General features: G+C 42.9%; 1 protein-coding gene across 3 annotated transcripts; it reads right to left on the reverse strand.

Annotated features, from left to right (window-relative positions):
• Positions 1–201: 201 nt before the first annotated feature.
• On the reverse strand, positions 202–27507 carry strip2 (striatin interacting protein 2). 3 transcript variants are annotated; one of them, XM_026147197.2, is made up of 22 exons: positions 27213–27507; positions 22263–22332; positions 17729–17803; positions 15819–15953; positions 15466–15586; positions 14124–14192; positions 13332–13438; positions 13083–13210; positions 11780–11968; positions 11367–11417; positions 7984–8216; positions 7277–7342; positions 7125–7188; positions 6771–6842; positions 5547–5621; positions 5137–5234; positions 4231–4357; positions 3320–3420; positions 3045–3111; positions 2842–2946; positions 2450–2654; positions 202–926 (listed from the first exon to the last, which is right to left on the reverse strand). In XM_026147197.2, the coding sequence occupies exons 1-22, from the start codon at positions 27321–27323 to the stop codon at positions 676–678; spliced, it is 2520 nt and encodes an 839-aa protein (XP_026002982.1). In that variant the 5' UTR covers positions 27324–27507; the 3' UTR covers positions 202–675. The 3 variants fall into 3 exon arrangements, with proteins under 3 accessions (XP_026002982.1, XP_026002984.1, XP_026002983.1); XM_026147199.2 differs by having other exon boundaries at positions 27303–27469; XM_026147198.2 differs by lacking the exon at positions 11367–11417.

Here is a 27507-nt window from a genome sequence, read left to right on the forward strand (position 1 = left end):
TATTTCTCTTTAGTTTTTTTGGTGCCTTCGGAGCAAAGAGCTCCCATTTCTACATTTGGACTATCATAACCCTGTGGCTCCATTTCTCTTTTATACAAAATATATAATAGAAATGTTTAAACCCATCACCGACAAGCCACAATCTCTATACCTACAGTAGGCTCTGTGTTAAATTTAAAAAAAGGTTCTTTCAAACAATCATTTATCACGTAATGTTTAGAACACACGTTGATACAAATAAAGAGGAAAACATCACTGAGGAATCAGAAGAGCACCGACGTGTTAAAAAAAGGGACATGGTGTAGAAATCGATGTTTTTGTTGTCTAACATGGGGGCGGGGCAGTATAACTGGCCAAAAAAAACAGTTTCCTGCTACAGCGATACCAGGTGTTTCTTATAACTGCTACCTCTGTTCTTGCCGGTCATGTGTGTTCATAGTAGTTATAGGCACATGTCAGTGTGTGGCACTCTTTAATTGGATCCATTTTACAACTCATCTTTGATCCTCTTGTCGTTTCTTCCATTGCTGCATGCAGCTGCCAGCTCCTTCTTCCCGCTGGCGCTGCTTGGTACGACCTCCTTAAACCACTCCCAAGAGGCTCAATGTGTGACCTTCGCACAGTTACATCCACCCCACGCCCTCATGCCCCCTCTCTTCCCTCCCTCCCCGTACGTTATGGATTCTGTAGTAGGCCCTCCCACTGGATTGGCTGCGAGAAGACCTCTCTCTCCAGCCACATCTCGTAGCTGTAGTGGAAGTCCTCCGGCAGCTCTACGCGCTGGCCCAGCACGCTCTGCAGGCAGTTGTCCACGGGCGCGAAATCTCCGTTCCTGTTCCTTTCGTAGCGGCGGCTGTTGAACTTCTCGATGCTCTCCCGCAGGGCACACTCCTCTGCCTGGAAGTCCCACGGCCGTGCGTCGATATCTGCGATTTTTACACAATTTGAATTTAAGTGCCTGCTTCTTCTTTCTATCTCCTACTCTTTCCCGCTCTCTCTGTCACGCTCACAGTGACAGCTTGCTTGCTCTCCCAGCAGGGATGGAGACCCTGAAAAGTCCCCCCACCCCACTGCCACCCCCATCCGTGTTGCCATAGCAACACAAACCAGACAGTTTGCCATTGGCTGCTGGACAACTGTACTACACACATATATGACAGTATAGGAATCATGCAACCAGCTGCACAAACACCCACATACATGCAGTAACTACCCTGAACGTTCCTGTTTTCACAGCCCCGGGTACACATGTTCATTATGCTGCAGTCTCCTCTCTGTTCATCAGCTCTGAGTGAGGAGCACTGCTGGGGCCAATTAGCTCTGTGACTGCTTCGTTTAGGAAGATCTAAAAGGCTAAACTGAATGTATTCTGAGCAATGCTGCAGGATGTTCCTAATTTAATCTGTGACTCCAGCCTATCAGACTACAATTTACTAAGCTCCACTCGACAGTTTTTGACTAACATAATAAGTACCCTGTGTCATCATCATAAAGCATACAATAAAACTGTCACAGCTGTTCCCATTAAAACGCTGTTAGAAAATTCTATTTTGCATTTTTAAATCGGATTTTTAATTTGCCTGCCTCTCGCCCTATGACAGCTGGGATAGGCTCCAGCGCCCCCCGCGACCCTGAAAAGGATAAGCGGAAGCGAATGGATGGATGGATTTTTAATTTGTATTATTTATATTTTTACTACATTATCTTTTCTTTTAGCTAATGTACTTTGTCACTGTGAACTAAGAGTCAGACACTGGCTTATCATAGACATATTAATGCATACTGACATTTTTTTAAAGCACACTGCAGAAAATCTGAATTTGGAAGTGCTGTTATAACAGCGTTTGTCCAGCAGAGGTTGCTCTATGTGTTCAGCACTGCAGCACAGGTAGCAGAGAGTCATCAAAGCTGAATGGTGCAGAACAAATGCCTTCTTCACTTAAGTTACAGTAACTTTATGGTTTAGATATACTGTATGTGTATTATACATAAAGAATATGCGTTGCTATATTTATTAAAGGATTTTTTTTGTATCTGTCCCCAAAATCACATATCAGTTGCTCCAAATTGGATAAAAATTGGCTAAAGAAAAATTCCTAGACAAAGTGTTAAAAGGAGTAAAAATGAAATAAAACCCAGAGAGCACACGAGTCACAAAACATAAACTGGTCTTTAGTAAATCAAACTGAACTGTGCAAACAGATGGCTGTTCCCCAGTACACAAGGATATATTCTCTTCCCATGAGACGTGTTTTTTGACCTTTCGTCCACACATAAACAATGTTTTAGGTCAGTGAAAACGGAGCTTCCGTGCACAGTGTTATTTGTAGCTTCTGATTGGCCAGTATTTTCAGATTTTTGGGGGTTTTCGTGATATTTTTCAAAATGTAAGCAGAAAATCCCTGTTTCAACAAATCCCAGCATACTACTTCTGCCAGCTGCTATTTACCGTTTCCATAGGCCCAGTCATCATTGAGCCTGTGCCGGACCTTCTGGTAGATAGCCGACATGGTCTTCATGTTGCTCTTCCTCCACTGGCGGCCCAGGTACTTGGTCTGAATCTTGAGCAGTTTGAGAACATAGAGCTGCATCATGGCCTGCTTCACCTTCAAAGCCCTCTTCAAGATGGGGGCAGACTTGAAAACAACCAGCATCTGAAAGAAAGATTAAATATAATGAAGCAAATTGAAGGAATCTTACAAACTAAATGTCCCTTTAACAGGATGCACACTAGTAAGGAGGCAAATATCACTTTGCATTCAATATAAAGATATTGAATTCAGGTGGGTGTTCCAACCTAAGGCTTCCTTATGAGACGCAGACTAATGCAGATTTACACACCATGGTCCTCGAGTGTTTCCACTTGGTCAGCTTGTTCAGGATTCTCAGCAGATTAATGCAGGAAAACAGATTCCTCCAGCAGAACTGACTGCTGTCTCCGGCTTCCTGAAAACACACGTGGAGACACCGAGATCATCATTAAACAGCGAGCGCTACGTTCTTAGCTGACTATTACTCATTGAGGCTCAATCAGTGTGACTCACCAGGCTCTCAGCTGTAAGCTCAGGCATCTCATGGACCACACAATGGGGAAAGTCCAGCACACATATACTATAGTGTGAAAACACAGAAACAAACAACGAGAGACAAAAACTGATAACTCTGCAGATCAACCTGTCACCTGTAACTTAATGTGAATCTGTATGAACCTCTTTTAGGTTATTACACAAACAGATGCTTGTGCGACTGATCGTCGGAGGTTGAATATGGTGACGTAAATGGCGCTGTAAGTCGAAAGGATGAGAGAAAAGGATCCTACCTGTTTTTGGCACTGATGTAAGACATGATGTTCTGGTTAAAGAACTTGAGGATGAGTGGGATACAGTTGGCAAACACCAAGTGCTGGGAGACAATCTCAAACTGCAGGGAAAAAAAGAGGAGGCGGCAGTGAGGAACAGTCTGGAGAAGAGCCATGGCTGAAAATGCAACGGTTACATTTAGTGATATGTATTGAAAGAAAGGAAAGCCAATCAATCAGTCAATAATAGTAAAAATAATGCAACACATTTCAGACTTTTCATTGGGGGGTGTGGGGAAAAAACAACCCAATATTACTGCTGAGTGTGGAAAAGATCAGGAGCCAAGTGGGGTCATTTCTCATGCTGAAGCTACAGTATTCATCTCAATGCCGAGTTTGTGTGGGTCTCAAACAATCCGCAACCGATTTGGCTTCCCACTGGAGCCGCTTTCCCCTTCAAAATTGTGTCAGCATGTAATCTCCTTTAGTTGCAACAGAGGGCGCTATCATTCTAAGTTTACAGAGCAGCTTTTCAACTATGTAGATATCCCTTACTAGCATCAGAAAAATTCATAATCACTGAAGCAACAAAAAAGTGAGATACTAAGCACCAGAAATGAGGATGAATCATTTTTCAGTGAGTTTTACGTCCTCACTGAGATGAACTCCAATTACGAGTCTGTGTGGCTGAGTCAGGGGTTTGCGAGTTGTGAGTGAAGATAAAGCTACAAACGTGTGAGGGGGGGAGGAGGATGAAATGGAGAAAGCGATGGCACACTTGACTGATTAATCAGGCGCAGGACTGGGGAGGTTACAGTGGGGGAGGTGTATGGATTTTATCAGGGAAGAGAGGTGACATGTAAGAGGAGGAAAAGTAAGTTAAGGTGTATGTAGGAGGGCACAGTGAAGGTGTCTGTGTGTGTGTGTGTAACCTGATAGATATGGTTGAGTTTGAAGTGCTTGAGGAGCAGGAGCAGCAGAGCAGAGATGGCCTTGACGATGATTTCCTTGTGCCGGTTAACATCGATTCCCAGCTTCATGCTCTGCAGGACGGTGATACTAAAAGAAACACACGCTGTAACTGTAAGGCCTTTGGGTCTTTAACAGTATAATCACTTCTCTGACAAAGTGACAGGCACAGAAGGAGACCGAATAAGATTTATTTTGGGCTTTTTAAAAAACTTTTTTTTTTAGCCAGGACAGAACTGGAAGACACGCAGGAAACAAACTGGGGCAGACTTGAACCCAGGCACCCTGTATGGCCTTCTGATGGTTCTGCTGCCAGCTCAGGCAGGTGAGCGAGTGCGTAGTTTCAAAACACGCTCACAAAAAAAAAAAAGAAAGAAATGGATTTCAGCCATGAAAATATCAGACATCTTTCTTTTTTCTGAGTGGGTGTTTTTGCATCAGGAAAACTGTCTCTCCTTTCATTGGCGTGTCAGCGAATCTAAAACAGAGCCATCCTACAGACCACGAACAACCCACAAGTAGTGCATTTCCACCAGTGCTAACAGCCAAGAAAATCCATAAGAAAAGCAGGCTGTTTTTTTTCTTGCCAAGCAATTAGACAAAAATAAAAATAAATCGTACATAAACAGCAGTGCAAAGATGCTCCCGAGAGAATTTCTTTCTTTTTATTCCACACTGCATCTTTTTTTAATTATCGCTGAGCATTATTAGCAAAAGTGTGTTTACTCTTCAAAACTGTCTCATCTAAATATGGCTCTAGATATTTACAGCATCATGACAAAATAAAGAAAAAAAAAAAACAGCAGCACGGGTAGGGGAAAGAAAAGAAAGACAGTCAAGGATCCCAGCAGTCTTTCTGCAGTACTTACGGCATCTCCTCAGGCAGCACATCAGCCAGGATGTTGATGGAGTCCGTTTTGGCTTTGGAGGTCGGAGCTGCAGCGAGCAGTAGCTTCAGGAGGGCAATCTGATGCAAAAAAGAACACAAAAATAGAGGAATAATAACAGGCTAATCATTCAAGTTTCTACAGTACCCTCTTAAAAATCTTGTAAGCTTTTTTGTCCTCCACAAAACACATTTCATATGAGATAATGTGCAATAATTTAATGCTAGCTAAAAAAAAGAAGCACGAAGTGCTATCAGAAATATGATTGAAACCAGTACAGAGACAGTTGCTAACCACTGAGACTCTGTGTTAGACTATTAAAGATTTAATGAGCTGGTTTTATTAAACAAAGGTCAATAACTCCGGTGAGAATTTAATCATTAATCACTCACCACATACTGTGACAGGTTGGGAAGCATTCCCAGGTACAGCATCTCTGCTGCTGTGTCCTCCACTTCCTCTTCACCCTGGGAGATAACACGTGCATACAGTGGAAAGTCAACACTGAGTGCTCAATAGGGCAACATTCGAATCTTTCTTCCAAATTTAAGTTCAAACACCTGAACAAAGGCAGATATAAGCTCAACACTGACAGAATTGGGGAAATTAGAGCCAATCACATGATGTGATCACAGCCAATCGATCGAGTTAATGTTGCTGAACCAGACCTATATTCACGTTCATGCTCAAGTTTGACATCAGCCACTGTATTTCACACAGTTTTAATGTTACCGCGCTGACAACATCTGTCCAAAGGCAAAACAATGTCTTTGTATTGGTAAGAATTAACAGATCTCTGGATCACATGATTCCTTCTTGCAGCCAGTGTGGTCCTACTGGCTTCACCTGCCCTGGAGATGCTCCAAAAAACTGCAATGCTGTGGACTTGTGGCTGATTTAAACTTCTGCAGTGAATCTTTGTAGAGACCACGACATAACCTACATAAGCATTGAGCATGGGGTTAAATACTTTGCAGTTATGTGAATTAGATCTATGCAGTATCACGCATATATATATTTCCGGTATATATAGATATATTTTTCATTTATGTTCACCTGCTGTCACAAGCTGTGGGTAGTGACTGACGGGATAAGGTCATGGACACTAGCAGCATGAATCACATTCACAGGTGTTTGTTATCACCCGCAGAGTTTGGGTGAGGACCTCAGACATTTAGGATGCAACCTTCTGCTGGGAAGCCTGGGGTCCTATGATTCATGTACTGTATATGTCAAGTAAATGCCCGCGGCAGTCACTATAACACGTCGGATACACGGAGGCTCCAACAACACTGGAGCAGAGATGTTGCCGTGGCACCAGCACGGTATCAGGCAGGTGGTTTACGGCTGTAGCTGATCAGTGGACAGAGATCTGAAGGACCGCTTATGCCAACTGTGCAAGATGCAGTTCTAAACCTTAAATATGTATAGCTGGCAAAGAGTTTGGCTTGATGGGAATGGTACTTTCTTCATTTTTAATGTATTTGTGAGGTTACTGTGTCTGGTGCATAAGCCTAATAAGTCTTAAATCAGGCGTGCTTGGAGAAATCATTACAGTTGTGCCTGCTCCCTGTAATACACTCTATATTATACACAAGCCTGGTAGGATTGCTGACCAGAGTCAGTGGACACTGCTGCAGCTCCTCTTCCCTTTTGATCTGCACTTCAGCAATGGACATGTACTTATGCTGGAGAAAAAAACAAAAACATATGAGAATAATTGTTAATTAGCATCGTCGGCTGACACCCAGAGCTGTGTGATTAAGCATATCAGTCTGTTCTATGAAGACGTTATGGATTTTTCAGTGGGAGGCCAATTTCAAGAGGATTCAACAGTGTGGGAGTATTGATTAACGGAGACTATATCCACAAGGAAGTGGATAAGGGCATCTAGAAATGTGAATTTGTGTAAGAATGACTTACTAAGTCAAAAACATAGAAAATAATCCCACAGTAATTCCCACACTCACCTGTTTAAGAGTCTTGACACTCTCATGGATGGGTCTGGGTAAGCCCACCAGGGTTTCTGTGTCACTGTAAAGTAACGAACAGCACTCGAATGAAGAAGTCGGCAAAAACTGAATGAATACAGATATTTAACAGTCTTAGATGAAGCACCTACTTCCCCAGAGTAAAACCGATGAACTTGTTCCTACTCGTCTCGAGGAAGTGCTCGATGTCTTTCTCCCTGAAGACACAGGAGCAGACTTAAGCGAGATTTAAGCCACAAATATGTGCGCACACACCCACATAAACGCACACAACACAAGGTCACAGCGTACTGCATCAGCTCCCTCTCAAATCTCATCGGGCACACGGTGTGCTGCTGCTGTTCTCTGTGAGAAGGGTTAAGAACCTCCTACTGATCAGAGTCTAATCACCATTGTGTGATGCAGCGCTCTGACCAAAGAAAAAACACACAGTAACGAGAGCGCCCAGTGACACGGCTCAGTTAAAGAAAAGGCTTTAACTGATGCACTGCTATAACGTGTTTGTCTTCTCTGAGATGTATTATTCAACAGCAGCCCCCTGCAGAGACACCCAGGCTTGTGTCTGAAATACACAGATGGAGAGCATATTGTTGGACGTTGGCGAGGAGAGAAATCTGGAGGAGGTTGTGTTTAAGATCTACTTTTAACTTCTCGAAACCAGGGTGGGAAACAGACACCACCTTCCCGTCATGTCCCAGCTGAAGTTTCCTGTACCCCAGTGGTCACCGTGGTAACAAACCAACCAATCCTTTGGAACCTTTGTAGAATAAAACGTCATATCATGAACAACTTTCTGACTTTTAGGAATACAGATTGCAACAACATTTTTTTTATTAACCTGACTTTAGGGGCCCAAGGAAGACCTTTGGGGAAGTTGACCCTCTCTGTCGGTGGTCTTAGAGGAGGTGGCGGTGGTGGCGGTTGGATGATGACGTCGCGGTCCAGAGGGTCTACCTCACCCTCAATACCACTGTCCGTGTCCTCAGGGTCCTCCTCTTCGTCCCGGGCGTCGTCGTTCTTAAAGGGGTCTCGCTCGTTGTACGTGTCCAAGCTGTCCTGCTTGACCAGGGGCTGGGAGACAGAGGGGAGAGGAGGGGAAGGAGGTCAGATATGCACCTACTGTGCAACCAAGGAGTTAGCAGCTCGTCCAAATTTTTAAGACATAATAAATTCCAGTTTTCACTGCAAAACCAAGAAGTGATTGAAAATCCACCATATAAACTTTACCTGTGAGTTTATCAGCTTTAAGCACCTTTTTCTCTGCAAATGTATATAAAATCATGCAAAAGGAATTAAGGTGCTTCTATCTAGACTGCAGGAAGCAGTGCACCAGATACCATTTTTACTCCATAAGACGATGTGTTTTAATTAAAGTGCCAAAAAATTCACACGCATACTAAAAACTACACACTTTCAGCTCAAGCGTTCCATATGTGGTTAGTAGTTGGACCGATAGTATATAATTTATAGCAATGCAGTCTCAGTGTGAGGACTCTTCAGGGACAGCTGAAGCAAACCTGCTGCAGGAGGAGTATTAAAGAAAGCTGCTGACGGAGGTATTTGTGAGGCACCACATACTGGTCACACTGAAAACACACAGCCTTCAAAAAGTGTGTAAGTGTACCTCAATGGGAAATACATCTTCTCCTCTGCTAAAGGATAGCAGAGGAGAAGATTGACTCCACTATTATGCATCATATCACCTTAGCACAGAGGCTAATTACGACCCAAGTGAAGCTGAAGTCAATACATGTTGAGATTTACATGTCACAGTTACAATAATGAGAATGACAAATGTGCACAGCTTCTTAACAGCAAAACAAACCGCAATATATCTGCACACACCCACACAGACCTGTGAAGTGGTCTAATTACACAGGAATGAATACACCTGTGTGGGTGGATGTGTATGTGTGTGACTTAAATATGAAGCTGTATACAGGAGGCTAGCTTTAGGGATCTCCACCTCTATTGCTCACTTAATATCAAATTTCATTATTTTGAGGCAGTGATAGCCTTCCTCTTAACCTTTAAATAGAAAGAGGCAGCTTCCCCTTGAAGCTAAACGAAAGTAATTGACATCATTCCATATTAAATGTAGTGTTATAGCATCTGCAAACACCTTTAAAGCTCACTAATTAACACACATTAGAAGCAGTAATAGCAGTCTTTTTGACGTTTGGAGGGAACTATGTTTGTTTTATCAAAATACTATCAAATACTGATACTATACTAATACGCAAAGCTAAGCTAACTGTTTCTTTGGGCTTTTTGGTCATTGATATTTAAGCTGTCAACCAGCACCCCTAAAGCAAATTATTGAGGTTTAGAGCTAAGGTATGTTTAATAATAATAAAAAGTCTATAAAAAACCTTATAGGAGGATATTTATTTGTTTTTTAACATTAGCTTAGAGTTGGGTTAGCTGTTTAATTGCACGTCATGCTACACCAGACCTGGAGGCATTCGGCCCTTTGCATTATTATTTACTTCTGAATCCTATTTTTCCTTTAACCTCACTGAGGCCGGTCAGGCACAGGCAGTTTGTCCCATTTTAGCCACCAAACACTCTTTGATAAAGTCCCCTGCTACATGAAGTCCAGTTGCCTTCACCTCAAGTGCGTGAGACTGAAATAAGCTGGATGGCTGGAAACCTACATAGACACATGTTTATTACGCTTTAAGTCTTTATGCTAAGCTAACAGATATTCCGCATAAAAAACTGAAGCAACAGATTTCTTGAAATGTTCTTTTAACTCTCTTAGGTTACTGTGTCCTGTCAAAAACCTGTGAAACAAATGTGATATATTGAAGAAAGACTTCCACAACACCACAAGCAGCATGTCTGATTAAACTTACCACACACCACACATCTGCACTAAAGAAACGGGTAAAAACGCAAGCGGCAGTCTCAAAAAGACAGTGTTCATATTGAACTCTTAAGTGCCAAACACACACACACACACACACACACACACACACACACACACACACACACACACACACACACACAAAGCATCTTTGTTTTCTACTTCTACAATGAATGATTGTGGTAAGAGTGCAAGCATCAGGCATGAGTCAGCGTTCGGGGCATTAGTTGAGCTACTGGAGTTGATGTACAGTATTGGTGTATCAGTGGTAGCGCTAATGCTAAGTGAGCACTAATAGTGAGTGTATGGTGGGAGCGAGGGAGTGGGAAGAGGGAGAGGAGAAGGTGAGACTGTGTCGTGAGCCATTCTCTATGGAAAAGCCATTCTCTGCTATGTGGGAGGTAAAGCTAGTGGTTTTTTCTACCAGGGTTAGGGGGCAACCGCTTTTAATGCCATCCATTTACGAGAGAGGTCAACTGAAACCTACAATACAGCACCTGCAGAAGTAAAACTACAGTAGCGGTGATCTCAATTCACCTCCTCAATGAATGCATTTTAAAGACATTGACCCCTAGTCCACACTCTACGGTGCAAGGTGATTTTTGAGACCAAACCCAGTAGCAATGTGATGAAAACTACAAGGGAGATGCTCCTACTGTTGATGTCTGAAGTGAGCTTTCTTTATGGGACTGCTCCAGCGTCAGTGATTACAGCCAGCAAGTCAGCCCTGTCCCTCAAACCCTGCCGCCCCAGGAGGAAGAGGAGGAAGAAAGAGTAACGAAAAGAGGGGAAAATAGTGGAATATGAGCACAAATAAAAGAGGGGAGAAGACAAAATGGAAAAGCAAAGCAGGGGAAGGGAATGAGGGACACTTGGAGGATTAAAACAGAAGCATGCAAAAATGATTAAAATAACAGGAGACTTAAAGGAAAGCAAAAGAAATACACACATGTGCATGAAGCTGGAAACAATTAAATGGAGTATTAGAAATTAGGCAGAATGTAAGGCTGCACCAAAACCATCTATAACATCAGAATTTTGCCAATCCATTATCTATTCAAACACTAAAGAGTTTGCCCAGTGGATAACTTCAAACTCCAATTTAAATCAGGTAAATTATCTGACAAGTGCAGTGCATCCGGTCGGGACTGGATGAGTTTTAAATGGCAACAGTTAGGACACGTAGAGGAGAAAAGTAAACGCAGGTAGAAGGAGAAAAAGGAAGCCAAAGTGGCAGAGAGAGGAGATTTTGCACGGGGCGGGTTGCAGGGATGTGGGAGAGGAGTGCAAAAAGTCTAGCTCAGTGCAGAAAGAAAATGCAGGAGAATAAGAGGGAACTTGTGGGTAAAGACCTGCTTCTTGGGAAAAGGACTGTCTCCTTCCAAGCTATCAACAAAGGCACTCTGTGGGGACACAAGGAAGGAAGAGGGGCAATTAAAGAGGAAGCCTGTCCAGTCAAACTTTGTAGTATTAAAAAAAATAGAGAGGCTGGGATTCTCAAAGCTGTCCGAGCACCAAGATCATCTGTGGTCACTGACTTACAGCAGGGAACTGATGATGTTGGAACTTTTGGAAAAAGGTGACCCAGCAAAGAGTTAGAGAGTGAGAGTCTACTAGGGTAGATAGATGAAACTGATCAACATTACATTAGTTTGTATTAATAACAGCATGCCAGCAATATACACTAAAGTGACACTGTCACCTAAACGTTGTCTAAATGGATTTAGCTTCAGTGTGAGATCCGTGTGTGCTTGAGGGCTAGTACCCTGCGGCTGCGGCGGCCTCTCTTCTGCTGCTGTTGCTGTTCGATGAGCTCCATGGCGGAGGCCGGGGGCGAGGCCGCTCTCATGGCCCTGACCACCTTGATGCTGTCCTCTGGCAGTGGGGGCAGGTTGAGACGCTCCCGGTGTCGCACCTTCATCTCCTGGAGCTCCTCAAAACCTCCCAAAGTAAACTGAAAGACAGAAAAGACCCAGGTAAACAATGATTCATTTGTTATAAAACATTAGCAACTAAGTTTAAGTAATGTCTATTAACAGCGGAATTAATTTTGTAAACAATAATGTGTATGTGTTAGTCCCCATAGGGAAATAACTCTTCTGCATTTAACCCATTCACCCAGTGGGCAGCCACCAGTACAGCGCCCAGGGAGCAGTGTGCAGGGACGGTACCTTGCTCAGGGTAGCCGTTCAGTGGATTCGAACCCCCGACCTTCCCATCATGGGGCAATATTAGCCTGTTTGACTTCCCCCCCAATCAACCAATCACATGGCAGCAACTCAGTGTATTTAGTCATGTAGACGTGGTCATCACGACCTGCTGGAGTTCAAACTGAGCACCAGAATGGTGAGGAAAGACAATCCAAGTGGCTCAACCTGGCATGGTAGTGTCAGATGGGCTGTGTATATTTCAGATTTTCCACATCATAGCCATCTGACAATGGTATTAAAAAAAAGGAAACTATCCAATGATTGGCAGTTCTCTGGGAGAAAATGCCTTGATGACGCCAGGGTCAGAATCTGGTGTAAACAACATAAAAGCATGAATCCATCCTGCCTTGTATCAACCGTTCTGGCTGCTGCTGGTGTAATACTGTGGACACTTTCTTGGCACACTTTGGGCCCCGCAGTGGCAATTTTGTATCATTTAAACGTCACAGCCTACAAGACAGTACTGTTTTTGACCTTGTCATGCCTTTATGGCCACAGTGTACCCATCCTCTGACTGCTGCTTCCAGCAGCATAAAACCAGATGTCAATGCAACAGAGTAGCAAATTTACAGCGACTGTGCGATGCCATCATGTCAATATGGACCAAAATCTCTGGGGAATATTTCCAGCACCTTGTTGAATCTATGCCACCAACTATTAACACAGCTAAGAAAGCAAAATAAGGCCCAACCAGGTACCAGCAAGGTCTAAATAATGAAGTGGGCACTGAGTGTTTGTGAAACTTGTTTTATTTAAAAAAAAAAAAAAAAAAAAAAAAAAGCAAAACAAAAATGCAGACATGGACAGAAATAGATTTATTTGCATTACATGCAACAACCATGACTGTAACACACTGACCAGTATTGTTTTCCACAGCAGCAGTAGTACTTTCTTCATGGGGAAGTGTGGCGCGTTCATGCTGCAGAACTTGGTCACCATGGTGAAAAGCAGTAGAGCAAAGGGCTCTCCGTTGTAAAGAGGAGAAGCTGGAGGGGGGGGGTCAAAGGCAATGTTTTTAAATGGAATAAAATGACATGCAGCATGAAAGCCAATGAAAAGATATACTCATGCAACTTCAAAATACTGAATAAACACACACGCACACACCGAGCTCATTCTTGAAGGTCTCTCTGGCTGCTATCCACTCAGGTCGGTCGTCTTCTGTTTGCACTCTAATGGTTTCCACCATCAAGTACATGATGCTCAGTAAGACTCTGCGAGAAAAAGAAACATCCAAAGAACTCATCATGGGCACATTGAGGTTATGTGTGCATTTGTCTGTGTGTGGCATGCATTTAACTGCTGCCCTGACCAGATACAATGGCCCTAAATGGCCTATAAGTACAAGAATCATTGATATAACAGAGGAAATTATAAGCAAGTAGCGCTTGGTTTTGCAAATTGCTCGCGCATTTAAGAAAAAATAATCTCCGAGCTCTGGCTGGATAATGCAGCCATTCCCTCGTAATTATCTGATGCAATACAGGTGGTGTTTTGTACATTAAATGCTTTGTTCGCTCAACAAAGCTTCTCGCTCGGTTCAAAAGGACTATAATGGCTTTCAGTTCTGCGGCAGTAATTAAGGGCAAATCCACTCGTCTAGCTTGTAATTATTTGTAAGTGTTCATCTAGGGAACGCACAGACGGCGCTACTGTATGTGTGTGAATCGTATGATTTCATGTGTTTGTGTGTAAGGCCTGTTGTGTTAAAAAAAATCAATTTCATTAGGCAGAAGTAGAGTGAAAATGAATGTGAGGACAACAGTCAGCGAATACAATTACATTTTGCAGATTAGGCCAGATGGCATGAAGTTAAGCATTTTGGTTATTTTTAAACGGTATTTATTGGCCTCCTGATCTGAAGCAGACAGGAAGTTGAATCGGTTTTATGCTGCTTACCTGAGCTCTGTGCTGTCTGCAAGAGAGATGGCAGGCTTCCTCACCGCACTGCTGCACGCCTGGCTGTTGCTGCAGGAACAAACGCTACATGATTTTAGTGGATTATCTGAACGTGGCAAGCCAGTCTCTGAATACATCGCAGGTGAGACTACCTGTACCTGTATGATTAACACTTCATCATGTTTTTCCTGCTCGTCTTGCTGAAACCGCCCTGCTCTGCAGCTCTATGCAACTTGAAGATGCCTCGCAGCAGCTTATGTAACAACAAAGCAGCACTGAAGCCCAACTGAGGCTGACACCAGCAGCAACAAAGCTGGCTTGAAGGAGCCTTTGTCACGCCACGTTCCCAGTGAAGGGGTCTGTTGATCACAGGCGGCGCGCTACCTATAGTCTCTCCTCAGCAGCCTTTTATGTGTCTCTGCCTCTCTGAAGTAATGAAGAACAGAGGTGTAGTGCTATGTATCCAGTTACAATGTGCTCCCAGTATCATTACATTTGTATATGACCATGTAACTAAAGTGGCAAGTTTGCATACATTAGTCATCTTTAACTGACCACATCATCAAATGATGGACTGGATTTATGATTAGATCACAGCCATCTGTCTGTTCAGCTTCAGCTTCATCTCTGCCTGGCTGACCATCTTCATCAGCCTCTGCATATTCCTCACTTCTCTCTCTCTCTCTCTCTGTTTTCTCTCTGATCCCCAGGGAATGCTAGCCCCTCTCTCCCTTACTTATTCTGAGTTAGACTAAGACGTGAACTTGTATTTGTGTTTACAAGGCAATTACTTTTTCACACAAGACGAGGTTGGCATTTTCACTCAATTAATGATATCATCATTTACAAAACTGCATTTTGTATTTACTAGTTTATATTTGTCTAATGTTAAAAATTGATGATCTGAAACATGTAAGAGTAAGAAATATAACAAAAAAGAAACTTTTTCACTGCACTGCAGGGGCATGTCTACAAGGGGACATGGGATGGCAGCAGCATGCTTCTATGCCAGCCCATAAAAAGCTTGTTTGAATCTCCACTTTTCTTATAATAAATCTGCGATAGGACAGAGGTTTGTACCTCAGTTTTCTATAATTGTTCTATTCTTTTTGATAATTTTGTTTTAATTAAACAGTCTGCACTCATTCTAAGTCAACCCGCCGGGGGCGCCCCAGCGAAGGGGACCCGAACGGGCATTGCAGCTGAGGCGATCCACAAGAAGGGCGAGGAGGGCGATGGAGCATCTACTCCCCCAGGAGCGCTTCGCACCCCAGCCTGGAAACATCCCTGCAGCACTGCATAAAGAACAATGTTACATTTATAACCAGGGTGTCTTACTCACTCTATCTCCATGCTAAGCAGCTCCAGCAGTGCTGTGAAGATGCCCATGTCGTACAGCAGGAAAATGTTGTGCCTGGACCAGTGGAGGACATCCACCTCTGTGTCACACTCATCAAACACTCCTGGAGAAACAAGGCGAGAAGTGATGACTATTCGAAGCAAATGATGGCAGAATAGCAGTGACCGGTGTAAATAATGAAATCATTCTATTTCAGGTGCTGTGCATTCTGGCTCACTGTCACGACCTTGTTGAAGACTTAGCCATGGTTAATATTAACAGCAAGACATGTGCGTTTCCTCTAAAACCTAAATGTCTGCTGTGAAAAAGGCTTGTATTTTGTGCAGCCCACACACCCTGAGCCAGGTAGAGGATGGCCCTGGCCACCTTCAGCCTCTTGTCCCTGTCCGTCACCTCCAGCGCGTCCAGCAGCCTCATTACATACGCCCTCTGCTCCTCCACCGTCAGCTCGATCCACCGCCTGCCTCGAGCTGCAGAAAGGACACAGAAACAAAAGGTTCAAGGTTGCAGTCAGATAAATTTAATTTGTATTTTTTTTCTGTGCCTTAGAGAACTCCGAGTGTATCTGTGTCGACTTTTTCAAAGTTTTGATGCACTTTGCAGCATTTTTTTATGCGAGTGGAGGAATAAGTGGAGGAAAAAGTGAGGAAAAGAAACTTGAAAACAATCTGAATCTACAGGGAAGTTAATTTTTCAAAATAACAAGAATAAATAATTTTATAATAATGACACAGTCCTCGTACCTTGGTTTGCTACGGTCAAGGAATGATGCAGTTGCTACGTGCTGCACTAAAGCCGTTTCCTATAGTCACATGGATGTCGTAAACCCAGGATTCTCATTGGCTGTTGCACAAACGAGGTACTTATCATTTCCTGTTCTCGTTAGGAGTTTTCTTCATCACAGTGGATTACATATCAAACAATTAAGATGTGATTAAAGTGCAAATTTCCAGCTTTAATTTTACTGCACTGTGCCGTGCATGCAATTAATTAAGCTAACTGCAAAAGTAGCTGTTAGTTCTGCCATCTGGGAATCCATTATATTCAGATATTTTGGCAGACTTGTATGTTGTGGCTCACTGCATTAGCTTTGGAGATAGCTGAAAGCAATGAGGAGAAACCTGATGTATGCTTTAAAAAAACACTATTTTTAAGACTAGCAAAAACTAAGTCTGAGTGCACCTCAAACAACTACAAAAACAGCAGCACTGCAGAAATGTCTCAGTCTCTAGCAAGGACTATGGGATTTATTTCCTCCCATCTTCTACTCTTAGACTCTTCAGTTGATTAGACAGGCAGTGATAAGCATTAAGGAGTAAAGCATCCTCACTGATCTCTTTCAACTTAACACATCTCACTTGTGCAAGGAAAACACACAAAAAACGTTCTAATTTCAGCACACATCACAAAAAACGTTTTTTTTAAACAGCAAAGACCATCAATTAGACGTGCCTTGATAATAACTGTAATTCATGAGAGTGACTGGGAGGGTAGCAGCATAAAACATTGATGAGCTCTCACATGCTACACTAACACGTCCACAAAAAGGACGAGTCAAACAGGAAACCGCACATATAAACACTAATGGAAAGACAGTGATGCAAACAGGCAGCTCTGTCCTCTGTTCCTCCATAAAACAGTGAAGCTCTCATCTAATTCTGCTATTCATCATCACACAGCATGGAGGGAAAGTGACAGACGGCGAGGACCACTCACTTCTGATTCAAACCGTCTACAAAGGGCGCCTCGACACCGTCTCTGCAGGACTTGATGTAACGCCCTAAACCTAAAAATAATACCTCCCTCAATACAGAAAACCCGACTTTGTCACAATAAAATAAATCAAGAAGAAAGTTTTTCTTCTTGCTCAACAGGAAAAACGTAATTTAATGCAATTTTCCACACAAAAGCAGATAAAGCAACACCGTATTAAAGCTCGATCCTGTCAGGCTGATAATAACGCCCACGTACAGACTGGAAAAGCCACTTTGTTCTCGATAACCAAACGTTAATCACATGCTTTAAGGGTGGCCCCTTCAATCTGTAGGGATATCAATTCTTTGAACAGCTTAAAAGAGCAGAGCTTTGATGTGTCTGCTCACCCGCCTCACCTCACCGGTCAGGTTGTAAACCACAGCAGCTCATTGAACACGTCGCTTTTACAGCCTTTAGTGTGCAAGTGCAATTTTGTAATTCTGGAACTTGAAGGGACACACACACACACACACACACACGCACACATTACCATGGCTTCTGAAGTCCTCCTCGAAGTAGTCTCTGTTGAGGGCAAACTCTGGCTCTTCTGTGTAACTGTAGAGCTCTGTGGACACAACAGGATACAATCAGGGATGAAATAAATACTATAACCCACTCAGTAATGGAAAACCAATTTCCAGTTAATTCTAGAGCTTGAGAAGCAATTTAAACCCGCTAATAATTCCCCAAGAGTAAGAGAATGAAAAGAATACATCAGAAGAAAGATGAGCCTCCTAGCAGAGGATTCGAAATCCTACAGCGCCTTGTTCTCGAATCAAAAGATTTTGAGAAAACCTGACCTCTGACCTTGACTTTAAGGTTGAGCTCACCGAGATTCAAACTCGCCCGAGATCTTTAGTAGATATACCTATGGTATCAACTTGAAGCTCCTACGTCAACTTGCTCTTAAGTTATCACATTCACAAACTTGGGTGCGTCCATGCTGCCGGCCCGGTGAACTGACGACAGTACCCCGTCAGGCTAAAGTTAAGGGCTAAAAATGAAATGCTCAAATCCAGCACTCCCCAAACTGCATTGTGCAGTGTTGAAGCTGTTCAATATTGTAATGCAATTGGGATGTTTTTGTAGCATCTGCTCCAAAAGGCTTGGATAAATCAAACCATGCTGTGGTATTTCAGTCAGCAGTTGTCCAGATGAATTATTCCGTAGTATCCCAAGAGTCCTAGATTTCCTTGATAGAAAAGAAATTCACATTTTACTGATTTTCAGAAGTTTTTTGAGTCTGCAGACTTGTATAAGCTCTAACGAAATAAATGTATTTACTGTTAACATTGGAGACAAAGAATTAATTGAAGACGTGTTTATCATAAGTCTGAATTCATTTCCGGCTTCATATAATGTACATATAAATAAACGTGATGATAAGATGTCCCTCCATTATAGACCAGTACAGTCACACCCAGAGACGTGCGTCTGACAGGTTTGTAAAGAGCTAGGGATGGATCTGAATGAGAGTCCAACAGACACTGCACTTTTACGTGGTAGGAATCTGTTAGTCCCAAGGTAGACCCACCACCAAACACCAAACATCAGTCAATCACAGGGCAGCAACTTAATGAATTACACACAGCCTGGATGACTGTGGATGTACAATCTGAGCATCAGAACGGGGAAGAAAGGTGATTTAAGTGACTTTGAATGTGGATGATGAGCTGGTCTGAGTATTTCAGAAACTGCTGATCTAATGGGATTTTCACACACAACCATCTCTAGGGTTTACAGAGATTGGCTTGAAAAAGAGAAAATATCCAGTGAGCGGCTGTTCTCTGGAAGAAAATGCATTGTTGATGCAAGAGGTCAGAGGAGGAATGTCAGACTGTTTTGAACTGATAGGAAAGCGACAGTGACTCAGATAATCAATCAATACAAAGTATGCAGAAGAGCATCTCTGAACACATGGAACCTTGAAGCAGATGAGCTACAGCAGGAGACCATACCAGGTGTCACTCCTTTCATCTAAGAAGACACTAAAATTACCATAGGCTCAACAATATTGGACAACAGAAGACTGAAAAAACACTCAAATTCTACTACGATATTTGGATGTAGAGTCAAAATTTGTCATGAACAATCTGATAGGATCCATCATGCCTTATGTCAATGGTTCAGGCTTGTGGTGATGGCGGTGTGGGCATTTAAATGTCACTCAATAGAAAAGAGCACAGTGAGGATGTGGTGGTGAAAGTGCAACATCTTGTTGAATTGATGCCACTAAGAATTAAGTCCATTCTGAAGGATAAAAGGGGTCCAACTCAGTACTGGCAAGGTGTAACTAATAAAGTAGCACATACTCTGTAACCACAGCTGTATGCATGTAAATAAGAATGCAGATCCACTAACAAGCATGCAAAAATTCTGATTTTTTCTTAAAATCACTCTGCATCTATCTCTCTAAACAACCTTCATTCCAAAGCCCTGCAAAACCAAGAGCTAAGCCTCACAACAACAGTGCTGTGCAAACACCGATTAAAATAACCCAAATAACAATGCAGTGCAAAGAAAACGTATTCCGCAATCTACTAAAAGCCAAAGAGATTATGAATTGGCAAAATATCCGTCCGCCCACGCTCGACGGGTGAGGTCAAGACACAGATAGACCTCCATCTACAGCGAAAAACAACAAATTTAACTCGGAAATCCCAGATTTTTACAGAGCTTAAGGGCCTTTCAATATTATAGCGACACTTATAATAAGACACCTACATCAAGACCAGCAGGAGAATGAAATAGGACGACTTTGCAGCCCACTACGCACAACACAAAAAGCACACATGCACATGACAAACTGTAAATGCTGCATATAATTAAGGAGATGAATTATTTTCTGCCATAAGTTATAATATAATAATGAAAATTCAGGTTTGTATGTATGCATCCCCTTCACATTCACATTATTGTAACCGTATGATGTTTATTATATGCTCTGATGCTTTGAGCAGCTGTCCTCCTTGGTCTGTTTCATGCGCAGTCTAAAGATCCGTCACACAGTCACGCGTCTCCTCCTGTTCTCGGAGCAGTCGTCATTCCCTTACCCCGAGGAGCTGTCGGCAGAAAGCCGCGGTGACTGTCTTGCCCGTTTGTGTGTGACTAACCTTTTTGGCAAATCAGCTGCCGTTTGCCATCTACCAGGTGGACCATCATTCTGACTTCAAATCGACACACTTATTCAACGTTTCTCTCAGCACACCAGCCGGATCGGAGAAAATAAATAATATGCTCTCTAAATAATCTTTTTGTACTCGGCCCTGAAAGGAACATTATTAACCAAGCTCCAAGTCAAGTACAGGCTGTTACCACCTTACACAGATGCTGCGGTTCTGAATGAATAATCAGTGTTAATGATTAGTGTTAGTCATTTTTTCTGTGTGTGGCAAAAAAAAAAAAAAAATACCAGCACGCACCAAAAGATTTTTGTTCTGCGCCTTCATCGCTGTTCTCGCCGACTCTCTTTGTTTGCATGTGTAACATAAAACAGCTGAAAGGATCCTGAGGAATGTGGATGTTTGATTTATTTTTCAAATCAATGGCACATTCTCGTTCCTATGCTAAGTAGAAACAGGGGTGTCACCGTAGGAATTCTGTGGGCGAAGAGCTCTGTCATGCATAACAAGCAGACATAGATCTTTGATCTGCAGTCATGAGAAAGTTTTCACAGCAGTCTATACAGTCCACACTCACTGCTTCCATAAGAATTAGGAGAAAAAGAAGCAGCCAGGTCCTGCTATTCAACACTAGATTTGCAAAGTTGCATCTGAACAAACCGGTTACAGCTGACAGCTGCCCCTCCCTGATCCTGGTTCTGCTGTAAGTTTCTTCCTGTTAAAAGGGAGTTTTACCTTCCCACTGTCACCAAAGTACTTACTCAGAGGGGGTTGTCTCACGGCTGGGGTTTTCTCTGTATCATTGTAGGGTGTTTGCCTTACAACATAAAGTGTTTGAGGTGACATTTGACTGTAATAGACACAGCACCATGTTTGATGGAAAGCACACGCAGCATATTAGGGTAAACATCTGATACCAACTATAAAGCATGGTGGTGAAGGGGTGATGATTTGGGTTTGTTTTGCAGCCACAGGACCTGGGTACCTTGCAGACAGATCAACCGCAAAGTCCTCTGTATAGGTTGGTTTGGGCTTAAAAATTGGGGGATATTTTCTTGGCATATCTTGGATCTCTTAGTACCGACAAAGTATCTTTTAAATGTGAAAGCCTACTCCAATATTGTTTAGCCATGTTCTGATGTTCTGCGCCATGTCACAAAGCTCAGATCATCTCAAACTTGTATTCTAAACATAACTGTACTCAAATGGCCTTCACATTTGACTCCATATCTGAGTCAAATGTGAGGCTATCTGTCTGACAGCTAAAGCTTGGCTAAAACTGAGAGATACAGCAGGATAATGTTCCAAAACAATCCAGCAAATCTACAAAGGGAAAGGCTGAAAAAGAAAAGAAAAGAATCAAAGAATGACTGCAGTGGCCCAGTCAAAACCTCAATTCGACTGAAATGCTGCAGTGGGACCCTAAGAGAGCTTTGTATAAATGAACGTCAGTGACTCTTAATCAACAGAAGCAACGGTGTAAAGAAGAGTGAGCCAAAATTCCTCCCCAATGGAGAATATTTATTATGCACAGACTAGATGCACAGCACTGCATCGAGCCCTGTGAAAATGTTCCTTTTTCACATGACTGTAAGTCTGCTCTGGCAGCTTTTCGACTGACAGGTGTCCCAACACAGATTGTCAATCGAGTCGCTGATCTGCACCTGCATCGTGTTTTCGCTTTTGGTGGCTGTTAAAGTAATTTTATTGGAATCGTTTGACGAGTAATATGGCCCGCTGTGTGGTACTGACCATCCAGATGGCTGTGCTCCATTTTTGATGGGTGAAACTTCGCACCTGTCATTCAAATACGGCCACAAAAGCGCAGCGGTGGTCAAAATGGTAATTCTGAGGCTTTGAATACAAAGTCCAAAGCCAACGGATGACGGTCTGTGGTCTTACCAGAGAGCTCTGCAGTCAGTGTGTCCGTGTCTCCGTACTCAAACTCCAGGTTTGGAGACTCCATGGAGCTCTGCAAGAGCAAAACACACATTAGCACACATAATGTAGCTGAATTCAGTTAATCACAGTTTCCCCAAACGCCCACAGACATTGAAATAGATGCAAAAAACATACTGTGGGATATTTACATATCCCAACACCTACAATTACTATGTACTCGGTTTGCAGTCACATCCATACACACATCACCCACACACACACACACACACACACACACCATGGCTTTTTACTGGTGGCTGTTTTTTCAGGCAGTGCTGATTAGTCATTTACATCTTTCCTCTGAGATCCTCTTACGCAGAGCCACTCACTCATGGTTACAGGTGCTCTCTATGGACGCACACAGCTACTGCTTTAATCAGCCTAATTGAACAGTCAGAGAAGGCTTTCCCTAGCCAGCACCAGAACAAGAGGAAAGAGAAGGCACAGGAGTCAACATGCCCCCACCCCCATATCAAAGCAGATTATCCACTGTATCCAGGAAAAGGTCTCTCTAAGCTCTGACATTAGCCTCACCCTGTGATTTACAAATACCCACGAGACAGGCTGCACACATTTTCTATGTTTCACGCAATCGCAACACTCAGAATCTGTGAGCGTGTGAACAGTATGTCATTCACGCACCCGCGCACACACACAGTCATATTTAGAGCGTAACCTTAGGGCAAGACAACTGAAAAATGTAACTTTGTCCGAGATCTCACCAAACTAACAACACTCCCAGCAGCCTCAGACTCTTTTGTCTAGCTAGCTTAATGACCAAGACAGACCTAATAAATTATGAATGCATTTTATGAAGCCTTTCTCAACATCTAAACAAGTAAAACCAAAGTTGGGAGGGTAAGCATGTAATCGCACGCACACAACAGAGGGAGATGGGCAGATAAGCTCGCAGAAAGGCCTGCAGTCACTGTCCTTTTGAAACAAATTCATTTGCAGGGAAACAGGATGCACAGTACACATAATGACACCTTACTAACTTGCACCAAGACACACTGCACAATAAGTAGCATGCAGCCATACAGAGAGGCTTTTAAAACCTTGTAAGGGTAGGAACAAAGTGGTGAAAGGGTTGTGCTTGATAATAACGTGAAGCGAAATTTCTCTACAGGGATTATAAAAGATTCATGTTATGCTAATGAGAATTAAGAAACGCTCCTGGCAGCACTTAGCTTCAGGCTAAGGGTGTGAGCCGTGTTTAACCCTGTGCAAACCGCCCTGGGGACCGGTCCAGGACTGTAAATAAGGATCTGCTCTCTGAGTCAGGCATCCTGGTTAAATAACTGTGTGCTGCCATGTCTCCTATAAATACCTGCTGCAACCAAGTCAGCAGGAAGTAGAATATGCAGGACATCAGATGGCAGTTTGTTTATGACCGAGAGCCTGAGCAACACAATTTGATGTCATTACTGCACTTGTAAACCAGGAAATGAAAACCACTTGGGAGTCAGAATGATTGAAGGAAAATGCTTATCGTGACCCTTAAAGCAGCAGAAGGGAGGCTCTGCAGTGTTTATCCTTGGCTGTCTGTTTTTGAAGGGGGCGGGTGAACCAAAGCTAGGGGGATGTTGGTGACAGTGGTAAGGGTTTTATTTTCCAGGGACAGTTATGAAAACGAGCCATATCGTCATTTTAGACGGATTAACACTTGCCGGGGAGGAATTACGGCACTCACGGTAATTTACAGAGTCATCTACACCTTGAGTATTAATGTCTTCACATTACCACACTCTGGTTAGTGTATGTGAGAAAGGGCTTTACACACAGACAAGCCCACATGATAAAACATACACAACAGAAAGCCCAGGAGAGCAGAGGACAGAAATTAGTGTCATCACAAGACCCTAACTAGAGCTCGGCCAAAAGTAAAGAATAGATGGGAGAAATGCCTTTAAACCATGTTTTGAGTGTTGCTGTTGCACATTTTTTCCACCAGGGGGCAGCTTCCCTATTTCAAACATATGTTTGGAAGGTAAAGGAGTAATCTTTGACAATGAAATCATTGTTTTTTAAGGTCCAAGATAATTAAAGAATCCAAAGACTTATAAATAAATGCACATAACAAATATTAGAGAAGTATGTTTATGTTTTTTGTGTCTGAAAGCAGAAAAAAAACATTGGCCGAAATATCGAATTTTCGTCAATTATCGGCATGGTATTCGTCAAACTCCCATGTCTATTAGGCTCTAAATCTAACTTATAGCTTTAAGGTAAGTAATGCTGGTACCAGTACCAATAACAACATTTCTGATAGTGTGACATTCCTACTTTGGACTTGTTCTTATTTTTGGTCTTCTCTTTAACTTCATGCATTACAAACACATGTTTCAGAACAAACAATTTTGTCAGGCAACTTTTATCAAGTGAACTTCATCTGATTAGTAGCTACTATAATATTACAGCTATTACAAAACCATCCTTTATTAACATTATTCATCATTAATAATTAAACAATGCATAAAATTCCAAGGATTACTAGTTTTCTTAGTCGATTAGTTTTATGCAGAAGACTATACAAAAATTCAAGAACAACCCAAACTGTTTAGCTTACACTGAAAATTGTGTGACCATGCAAGAGCCCACTCCTGAAAGTAAAAGTGATTGAGGCGACTTGTTTTCAAGGCCTTTAACACTTTCACTTAGGCTTAATTAGCCTTGATAAATTACTTAAATAGATTATATTACTGAGTCTCTTAGTCCCTCAGTCCTCCATTGGCATCCCTGAAACTGAAGTTAACTCCTCTGCCCAAACTGAAATGACACGTCTCTTTATGTTTCTCTTTAATTCTCATGCCTCTCCTCTCTCTTCTTCGTCTGCTGCTACTCTTCCATTTCTCCTTACAATTACCCAGTCTCTCTCTTCCACTCCTTCATTTTTCCCCCATTCACTCTCGTTTACCATTCCTCTTCTCTTTGCCACCAGCTGATAACCAAAATTGCCCCGGCTCCAAACTGAACTGGCACGGCTCCTGTGTTTGCACGCTCTACACCGCATCAGCGTGCAAACACCGGGCGCAGTGTCAAGGCTGAACGCCCCCTCTCCTACCAACATATGCCAACATGGACAACCGATGACCACTCCAGCCAGCAAGAAAGACAAACAGTCACGTACACGACTGAGTAAGGTTTGAGATTCCTGGTTCAACTGTAGAGGCCAGGGAACCTCATTCATTCACCCCCAACCCCCTATCCATTGACCGTATGATGAATATGCTCTAGTTCCCCCAAAAAACATTCAGCGTCCTCTTTCAAAGCACTCTGAATGGTTTCGGCTTCAACGCACTCTGAGTAACATCTCTTATGTATCTGGACCGAGTAACCCCACCAATGAAGCCCATCATCTAGTAATTTTTTCATGAGGAGGATGAATTATAGCTGCCGAGCACTGAGGGAGCCTTAACAACAAGCCTCGCCAGTCAAGTTTAGAAATAGCGGAGGAGATTACAGCTTACAGGTCCATATTACAGAAGGTGACTCCCATAAGCGTCTACGGTGGCTCTAAACACTCTTTAAACCACAGAAAATATGCTTATACACCGGACCTATGGGACCGCCTCAGTCTTTTTTAATCAAAAAAAGGATACTGCAATGATGTAAAAAAAAACAAAAAAAAAACAAAAAACTGAGCATCAGAATGGGGGAAGAAAGGTGATAATCTACTGGGATTTCTCCGATGGCAAGACTGCTTCAAGCTGAAAGGAAGGCAACGGTAGCTCAAATGATCACTTGTTACAACCAATATGTGCAGGAGAGCATCTTTGCTGCTGAAGCAGCAGAAGAGCACAATGGGTCCCACTCCTTCCGGTTAAGAAGAGGAAACTGAGGGTACAATTTGCACAAGCTCACTAAAATCAGGCAGAAGATTGGAAAAAAACAAACATTGCCTGGTTGGATGAGTCTCGATTTGCAACAGGATCGATATTTGGTGCAAATGACATGAAAGCATTGATCCACCCTGACGTGTAGCAATAATTCAGAAGGCAATTATGGTCTAATAGTCTAGGGAGATAATTTCTTGATTCACTTTGAGTTAAAATACAATCTCATTTATATAAAACGCATTACAAATTTAAACTTTCTAACTCACAACGTTTACGCTGACTACATATTTTCATCATTTGTGCCTCTCTGTTTTTATCAGTTTACAATAGACGATAACAGCCTCCAGAGCTAGCTAGAAGGCAGAGGAGGGCACCTGCTGGTGATATGTATGGGACTGGAAACAACTGTACATTTAGTGGGACTGTAGCATCCAAATTAGGTCTCTGACGCGCCCCAAACAATTCTAAATTTATAACAGGCCAGCATCGGCTTATTATTGTGCCACCAGTATATCACTCATACTGTAGTTCAAACCTCAAAGATTTTAAATTTGCACATGTTTTATTGTCTGGCAGCCACTTTTATTTCAGTTTCCAAGAAAGCGTACTAAACCAAATCCCTCCTTTCACAAAGATACCAAATAAAACCAATAAATGCTCATCTGAGGAGCAGGCGGACTGCCAAAAACCGATCCGATTCTCTGATTGATTAAATGGAGGATGCACTCCAGATGCCATAAGGACACCACGAGGACATAAATATGATATGCAGTTACGTTCGGTGGTCCTGGGAGCAGCAGTCACATTTCACCACCTGCAGTCCCCCACGCTGAGCACCGCTGTAGGATTACCGCTGGGTTATTTATAGGAGCCGCTGCCAAAATAACACCTCGCCGTCTGCCCGCATGCATGCTCTGGAGCAAAGACGACTCGCTGCATGGAAAGGACATTCAGCTGATCTGAAAGCTTCCCAGCAACAACACACACATACACACACGTACGCACACACAGCCGTCCAGTGCGCTCCTGTACCAGGAGCTGTGGGAGCCCGCTGTGCTGTACTTGAATTTACCTCTGACTCCTTCTGCTGATCCTTGAACACATCTTTCCCTTTCGGCCTCTGTCTGTCGCCGTTATCGTTAAGGTTATTAATGATAGGTACCTCCATGTCCTCCGTCTGCATCTTTCACGGTCGGCTCGGCTCACTTCCTCCTCCGCGGATAGTGCATACCGATCCGGTGGACAGCTCAAGACTGCACCGCGTCAGGAGGGGGGGACCGACTCCGGAGAGCCAAGTTGAGGATCTCCTCCTCCTCCTGCTGCTGTTGCGACTCCCCCCCCTCCCGATATGTTTGATTCGCTGTCCC

This window comes from Astatotilapia calliptera, chromosome 17 (genome assembly GCF_964374335.1).
Source record: "Astatotilapia calliptera chromosome 17, fAstCal68.1, whole genome shotgun sequence".
Lineage (NCBI taxonomy): Eukaryota > Metazoa > Chordata > Actinopteri > Cichliformes > Cichlidae > Astatotilapia > Astatotilapia calliptera.

Coding starts and splice junctions, on each gene's coding strand:
- strip2 (XM_026147197.2), bottom strand. CDS start 27,323: ATGCAGACGGAGGACATGGAGGTACCTATCATTAATAACCTTAACGAT. Junction 6,843..7,124: donor GTGTCAAGACTCTTAAACAG/GTGAGTGTGGGA, acceptor TTTTTTCTCCAG/CATAAGTACATGTCCATTGC. Junction 927..2,449: donor TGACTGGGCCTATGGAAACG/GTAAATAGCAGC, acceptor TAAAAATCGCAG/ATATCGACGCACGGCCGTGG.